The sequence below is a fragment of the Ovis canadensis genome, chromosome 18, assembly GCF_042477335.2.
Source record: "Ovis canadensis isolate MfBH-ARS-UI-01 breed Bighorn chromosome 18, ARS-UI_OviCan_v2, whole genome shotgun sequence".
NCBI classification, from domain to species: Eukaryota; Metazoa; Chordata; class Mammalia; order Artiodactyla; family Bovidae; genus Ovis; species Ovis canadensis.
Genome location: NC_091262.1, coordinates 82072756 through 82081059, shown reverse-complemented (window position 1 = coordinate 82081059; position 8304 = coordinate 82072756). Strand labels below are relative to the sequence as shown.

At 49.8% G+C, this 8304-nt stretch overlaps 1 protein-coding gene across 1 annotated transcript in view; it reads right to left on the bottom strand.

Moving 5' to 3' along the window:
* Positions 1 to 5561: 5561 nt before the first annotated feature.
* TDRD9 (tudor domain containing 9) overlaps positions 5562 to 8304 on the bottom strand; it is a 91058-nt gene continuing 88315 nt past the window's right edge. The window contains exon 35 of the mRNA XM_069558908.1: positions 5562 to 6203. Coding sequence (XP_069415009.1) covers positions 6102 to 6203 — 102 coding nt within the window. The 3' untranslated portion in view covers positions 5562 to 6101. The remainder of the gene's footprint in view (positions 6204 to 8304) is intronic.

Below are 8304 nucleotides of genomic sequence, written 5' to 3'. Positions count from 1 at the left end.
ATGTCAACAGTGGAATTTTTCACTGAAAAAGCATTTTCGGGAATGAATTTCACTAAATCTATGTAACTCCGTGCTGAGTTTTCTAAACAAAGTTTTGTTTTCATTTCCGCTTTTCCCCCTCTTCAAGGGGGTGAATTCTCTTGCAGAGAGTGTTTGGGGAGGTGTGTCTGTCCACAGCTTTATCAGAGCTTCCGTCACTGGGGGGTTTCCTCTGGAGCCATTTTTCCCACATTAAATTTTGTGCTCGTTGCTCAATCATGCCTGACTCTTTGGGACCCTATAGACGGTAGCCCACCAGGCTCCTCAGTCCATGGGATTTCCCAGACAAGAAGACTGGAGTGGGTTGCCATTCCTACTCCAGGGGATCTTAGCAACCCAGGGATCGATCCGTCTGAGTCACCAGGGAAGCCCAAAAGTGTATAGAGATGACTCCATTCTCATCCCCTTTAATATTTCATTATTACGATCATTACTACTACTGGGCCGCTCTGGGTCTTCGCTGAGGTGCGGGGGCTCCTTGCTGGAGCACAGTCTCTCGTTGCCCCGCTCAGACTTGGCTGTCATCCCGTGACCTGTGGGACCTGAGTTCCCTGACCAGGGATCGAACTAATAACCTCTGCACCGGAAGACAGATTCTTAAGCACTGGACCACCAGGGAGGTCCCTATCCACTTCTAGATAGGAATAACTGCCATTCTCGAGAGTTTTTCTTTGACTAATAGTGCTATTTAGAAACGTGTTGTTTAATCTCCAAATATTGTGGGATTTTCTAAACTATCTTTCTGTTAGTGACTTCTAGTTCACGGTTCTGACAGCATACGTATATGGGTTCTATTAAATGGATTAAAGGGTGTTTTATGTCTCATAGTCTGCACAGCTATTGCAGTAAGCCAAGAGTAAAGCTTGCTGCTGCTGCTGCTGCTGCTAGGTTGCTTCAGTCGTGACCGACTCTGTGCGACTCCAGAGATGGCAGCCCACCAGGCTGCCCCGTCCCTGGGATTCTCCAGGCAAGAACACTGGAGAGGGTTGCCATTTCCTTCTCCAGAGCAAAGCTTGGGAAGAAACAAATAAAACTCCATTTGTTCACAGACGACATGATTATCAATGAAGAAAATCCCAAAGGATCAGTTAAAACACTGACACTAGCGATTACAGCGAGGCTGCAGGATTCAAGATCAACATAAAGAAGCCAGCTGCTTTTGGGGCTCTCCCAGCCCCATGACTAAGCCTTTGCCTTCCAACGAAGGGGGTGCAGGTTCAGTCCCCAGGTGGGGAACTGATATCGCATATGCCTTGGGGCCAAAAAACAAGCATGAAACAGAAACAGTTTTCTAACAAACTCGATGAAGACTTTTAAAAAATGGGTCAGATTAAAAAAAAACAACTTTAAAAAGCCCAGTGGTTTCCAATATTCCAACACTGAACAATAGGAATTGGATATTTAAAACACAGTATCTTTTGCATTAGCACCAAAGAAAAGCAGAAAAAGTATTTGGTAACAAACCGAACAAAACACGTACATGACCCATACACAGAAAAGTACAAAACTCTTACGTAAGAAACTGGAGAAGATCTAAATGGATGGAGAGATATTCCCTGTTCATGGATTTGTTGTTCAGTTGCTCAGTCGTGTCTGACTCTTTGTGACCCCATGGACTGCAGCACGCCAGGCCTCCCTGTCCTTCACCATCTCCTGGAGCTTGCTCAAACTCATGTCCATTGAATACATGATGCCACCCAACCATCTCGTCCTCTGTCCTCCCCTTCTCCTCCTGCCTTAAACCTTTCCCAGCATCAGGGTCTTTTCTAATAAGTTAGCTCTTTGCATTAGGTGGCCAAAGTAGTGGAGCTTCAGCTTCAGCATCAATCCTTCCAATGAATATTCAGGACTGATTTCCTTTAGGATGAACTGGCTGGCTCTCCTTGCAGTCCAAGGGACTCTCAAGTTTTCTCCAATACCACAGTTCAAAAGCATCAATTCTTCGACGCTCAGCCTTCCTTATGGTCCAACTCTCACAACCATACACGACTACTGGGAAAACCACAGCCTTGACTAGATGGACCTTTGTCAGCAAAGTGATGTCTCTAACCTTGTTCGTGGATGGGAAGACTTAATATTGTTAAGACGTCAGCTATCTCCAACACGATCTACAGATTCAACACAATCCCAACCAAAATCCCAGCAAGTCATTATATGGAAAACTGACTTTAAAGTTTGTATTATTCTGTATGATACAGGTGTATGAGGATATTCACTGCAATGCTGAATATTAGTGAGACTACTATTTTAGTGTCTGGTGTGAAAAGGTAGTCAATTATGAAAAAATCCATAAAATTCTATACCACAAAGTAGTTAAGAAGAATGAGGTAACTCTTTCTGTAGTGATCTAGGAATACAATCCACAATAAAAATTCAGTGAATAAATTAAGGCATAGATCAGAGTATGCAGCACACAGCCAGGTGTGAGAACAAACCGACCCGGGGCCTGCATGCACGGAGAGACAGCCTCTGGAAGGGAGCAGACGGTGTGTCTGGATTAGCTTTCTGTGGCTGCTACAAGTTACCGCAAACAGGGGGGTTCAGGGGCAGGGGTTGGGGGGAGCTTGACACGGCAGAAACGGACGGTCTCTGGTTCTGGAGGCCGGGAGTCTGGGATCAAGGGGCCGGCAGGGCTTCACTCCTCCTAAAGCTCCTGGGGAGGGTCCCCCGCCGCCTCCAGTCTCTGGGGGCTCTGGGTGTGCCTTGTCTGCAGTCTGCCTCTCCATCTTCACGGCCTCTTTCTTCTGTGTCCTCTGTGCATCTCTTAAAAGGATGCTGGTTACTGGCTCCAGAGCCTACCCTAAATCCAGGCCAGTCTTCTCATCTCGAGATCTTTAATCAGACCTGCAAAGACTCTCTCCAGATAGTCACCTGACAGAGGCCCCAGGGGTTAAGACGTGGACACAGAGTCTGCAGCCACCATCCACCCCACACGATGGTGTCCCGAGAACGCTCCTCCTCTGATTTTTCGAATCCAATTGCCTTCCCTGTGACCGCTGCACTCTGGCACACATGCCCCGCTGGCCACCTGCTCTCAGCACCAGTGTCCCCCTGGGTGACAGTCCTTACCCGCAGCGGCCTGCCCCATGCCCCGTGCAGCAGCCAGGGTGGTCGTTCTCAGCAAGCTCAGGTGTGACACCACTGCCCAAGCCCCCCTGAGAGCCCCCACCGCACTCAGAATGAAAGGCAAACTTGCCCCGTGGCCTCGGCTCCTGTCTAAGCATCTTTGCCCCGCCTCCTGGCTTGCTCTCCAAATACTCCAAGCGTTTGATCCCTTCTCATCTCCTCTGCCCAGAATTCCTCCTCCCCACGTGCCCTCAGGTCAGATCTCTATCCGCTCCCCGCTCACCAGGAAGCTTTCCCTGACACTCATTTCGCTGCACCTGCCCTCCATCGCCAGGTCAGCAAACCAAAACCCACGGTCTGACCCTGGTTCATATAAATAAAGCTTTGCTGGAACTCAGCCTTGCTGATTCATCGAAGCATCACCTGTGATTACTTCTAGGTGATGGCTGCAGAGCTGACAGGCAGCACAGACACCTCACGGCCCCAGCGCCTAGGACTCTGACCACCGGGCCAGCCCCTTCCCAGGAGAGCGGCCTGCTGCGGCCCCCTCCGCTCCCGTCACCCACTCTCTGGGCGCTCACTGCTGTCCTTCCTGTCTCCACTCCCCAGGGTCAGCTTCATGAGGTCGTCAGAGTCCCTGAGCAACAGCACGGGCCTGACAAACCCCCACGGGAGGACTGTGCAGACAGAGACCACGCTGCCTCCGGGGACAGCTCGGTGCTGGTGGGGAGAAGGCAGACTCTTCCTACCTACCCTCTAATACCCCTTCATCCCACACCATGGACATACGTGACTAAGAACCTAAAGAACTGTTCAAGGATACGCCAGCAGAGAATTATGCGCGTGAAGAGCATGGCAATTACCCTCTGAATCACAGTTAGATGGAAAGACACGCCGTCTATCACACTCCCTGTTTTCTTGTTCTTTCCAGAAAACACCATGTACAAAGTCAATGTGATGAGGACCAATGACTGCTTTAACCAGCAACACAGACGCCCAGGTTGGGGCGGGAAAACGAGGTGCAGAAGGATGGAAAGAGCCCCACCTCCACCTGTTAGCACAGCAAGCAGTTAGCCACTGAGGAGGAATGATGAAAAGCATAACTTACTCAATCAAATACTTACTAAGATGGAGGCAATTCCAGAAAAAAAAAAAAAAGGTAAGAGTTAGAATTGTCTCGAGGGCCATTACCACAAAAATCTAAAAACTGGATTTTTTATTAATTTATTTGCTGCACTGGGTCTCGGTTGTGGATTGCAGGATCTTAGCTCCCTGCCCGGGGACCAAAGGCAGGCCCCTGCACTGAGGGCACAGTCTTCACCATTGGACCGCAGGGAAGTCCCCCCCCCCCCCCGACTTTCGTTTTTAACAGAAGCCTTTTGGTACTACTTCATTTTTCAACCACTCACGGAACGGCTGCTCAAATGCTAACAAGCAGGAAGCACGCCAGCAGCCCAGGCCAGCTAGGCTGTCCTGCACGCCTGCTCCGGGTCACTCCCACCCGGCGGCAGGCAAACAGCAGGCAGCACTTCCTGCTCCTCGCGGAGGCGAGACCTGACCCTTACAGCTGAGGAAGCGCTCTCCCCAGAAACCTGCAGGGGGTGCTTTTGCTCAGAGCTGAGCAAGACTGCACCGCCAGGGACACGGGACTGACGTGCTCAGGCGGTCGAGACACAGCCACGCGGCCCGGCACATGCGCATCTGCAGGCTTCCCGGCTGCTGGCCCGGCTGACCCGCGGAGGCCCAGGGCAGTGCCAGCCAGGCCCCAGTTTACAGAAGCCCTCCCCGCGCCGAGCTCCTGGTCACGAGCCCACCGTCGGACCAAACCCGAGAGCTTCTCATGTTTTCTCACCGGCTGCAAGCGGTCTCCCTGGAAACCCCGCTCAGGAGGACTGTCTCTCCTACCCGGCCCCTGGCCGGTCCAGATCTTCCCTCCAGCGGGTCACACCCGTGCGAGAACTCACTCAGATCCCGCTGGCTGCTGCGCTTACAGTGGCTCTGCTTTGCTGCTGAAACCCTGTCTTGTAAAAGTTATGGCAAACAGATGGGGAAACAATGGAAACAGGGACAGACTTTATTTCTGGGGCTCTAAAATCACTGCAGATGGTGACTGTAGCCATGAAATTAAAAGACACTTGCTCCTTGGAAGGAAAGCTATGACCAACCTAGACAGCATATTAAAGAGTAGAGACATTGTCAACAAAGGTACCTCTAGTCAAAGCTGTGGTTTTTCCAGTAGTCATGTATGGATGTGAGACATGGACTGTGAACAAAGCTGAGCTCCGGGAGTTGGTGATGGACAGGGAGGCCTGGAGCGCTGCAGTCCACAGGGTCGCGAAGAGTCAGACACGACTGAGCGACTGAACACTCCTTTATCAGCTTTAGAAATCTGGATTATTTTTTTTAAGAACAAAATATATTTTAATCTCCTCTGACTAAAAACTGCCAGAAACAAACTCGGTCTAATACTTTTATTAGATACACTAGTGACCGGGTGATCTCTCTCATTTCCAAAACGTGAACTAAGAATTGCAACTTAAGGAAAAACCTGATATACACAAAACGGAAGTATTTTTACCAAAAGTAGATATTTCCCCTCGAGGAAAAAACTTAGTAAAGATCACATGGTTTTGGAAAAGAACACCCAGCTTTCCTCTTGTGATCAGCTGGGAGCACTGGTCTCCCTGGGCCCAGGCATTTAAACCATGGCAACAAGGCAGAACGCACGCTGGACCCAGAACCTCACACCGAACACTACCTATGGATATTCACTTTAATAACAGAGCAAAAGAGAACCTTTTTCCAGATGAAGTCTTCCTTCAGAACAATTTTTCCCAAAATGTTTAATACAGTGATTTTCTGTTTCTAGAGAAGACCAGCCTTTTCCCAGTTCTGGGAACAGAAATACCTCCCTCCAGCCCCCACTGAGGAGGCGAGCGCCCGGCCGGAGCGGCCCGCAGCGCAGCGCGTGGCTCGCAGGGGCGGGCGCCGGCCCTCTAGGAGCTGAGCACGATCAGTCTGTGGAGCTGGTACAGGAAGGTGTTCTTGCCCCTGCTGCTCTCCCGGTCCGCCTGCTCCATCACCAGCTTCGGATCGACCTGTCAGGGCAAAAGGGCCAGTCAGGCTCCAACACAGCGCTTTTCTAGACATAAAGTAAAACAAAGTTACACACACACACAGACTTCTTGTGTGTGTGTGTGTACAGAGAGGGCAGGAAGCACTCCTCCTATGTCCCAAGAATATTTACAGAATGCTTCTCTACTCTCACAGCACCAAATACCAGACATCTGCTATGCCATCTGTCAATTCGTCTTAACAATACAGTAACCTTTACTCAGAAATCTCCCATGCATTCTTTTACGTAAATATGAACAGTAACTTCACAGAGGCATTAGAGCCTGTGTAAGTTTTCTGAAACCCATTAACCCCAGAATGGAACTCGGCTTCCTAAGTCTTGCTATTAGCTTCACACCCCCCATGGAGGCTGCGGGAGAGGCGGCCAGCACACGCTCCGTGTCCCTCCCCAAGGGCAGACCTCGTGCGTGTGGCGGAGCAGCTCCAGTGATTGGTGCCCAGCGCATTAACAGGGGACCCCGTCATGGAGCACGTGGGCAGCAGGGGCGCTGCAGCAGAAGTGACTGTCAGATGCGGAGCAGAAAACACCATCTCCGGGGTCAGGGTCTCGCTTCCCCTGCCACAGGGGTAAGGACACTGTGCCCCAGCTGGCTTATTTATAAAGACAGCCTTGGCTCTAGGACTGCTGCTGTTCAACCGCTAAGTCGTGTCCGACTCTTTGCGACCCCATGGACTGCAGCATGCAGGCTCCTCTGTCCTCCACCATCTCCCGGAGTTGGCTCAAAGTCACACCCGTTAAGTCAGCGACGCCATCCAACCATCTCCTCCTCTGCCGTCTCCTTCTCCCCCTGCCCTCCATCTTTCCCAGCGTCAGGGTCTTTTCCAATGAGTCAGTTCTTCAAATCAGGTGGCCAAAGTCTCAGAGAGAGGTTCAGCATCAGTACTTCCAATAAACATTCAGGGTTGACTTCCTTCAGGATGGACTGGTTTGACCTCCTTGCAGTCCAACTACCTTCTCCAGCACAATTCAAAAGCAGCAGTTCTTCAGCACTCAGACTTAAGTCTCACATCCATACATGACTTCTGGAAAAACCATAGCTTTGACTAGATGGACCTTTGCTGTCAAAGTGTCATCTCTGCTTTTTAATAAGCTGTCTAGGTTGGTCATAGCCTTTCTTCCAAGGAGCACGTGTCTTTTCATTTCACGGGTACAGTCACCATCTGCAGTGATCTGGGAGCCCAGGAAAATAAAGTCTCTCCCTGTTTTCATTTTTCCTCCATATTGGCCATGAAGTGTTGGGACCAGATACCGCGATCTTAGTTTTCTGAATGTTGAGTTTTAAATCAGACTTTTCACCCTCCTCTTTCACTTTCATCAAAAGGATCTTTAGTTCTTCTTTGCTTTCTGCCATAAGGGTAGTGTCACTTGCATTTCTGAAGTTGTTATTTCTCTCGGCAATCTTGATTCCAGCTTGTGCTTTACCCAGCCTAGCATTTCACATGATGGACTCTGCATATAAGTTAAATAAGCAAGGTGACAGTATACAGCCTTGACGTACTCCCTACCCAATCTGGAACAAGTCCGTTGTTCATGTCCACTTCTAACTGTTGCTTCTTGACCTGCACACAGGTTTCTCAGGAGACAGATAAAGTGGTATGGTATTCCCATCTCTTTAAGAATTTTCCATAGTTTGTTGTGATCCACACAGTCAAAGGGCTTCCCTTGTGGCTCAGCTAGTAAAGAATCCACCTACAATGTGGGAGACCTGGGTTCGATTCCTGGGTCGGGAAGATCCCCTGGAGAAGGAAATGGCAACCCACTCCAGTATTCTGGCCTAGAGAATCCCATGGATGGAGGAGCCTGGTAGGCTACAGTCCACGGGTCGCAAAGAGTCGGACACGACTGAGCGACTTCACCTTCACCTTCACATAGTCAAAGGCTTTAGTGTAGTCAATGAAGCAGCAGATGTTTTCTGGAATTCCCTTGCTTTTTCTACGATCCAACAGATGTTGGCAATTTAATCTCTGGTTCCTCTGCCTTTTCTAAATCTAGCTTGTGAATCTGGAAGTTCTCGGTTCTCATACTGTTGAAGCCTGGTTTGGAGAATTTTGAGCATTACTTTG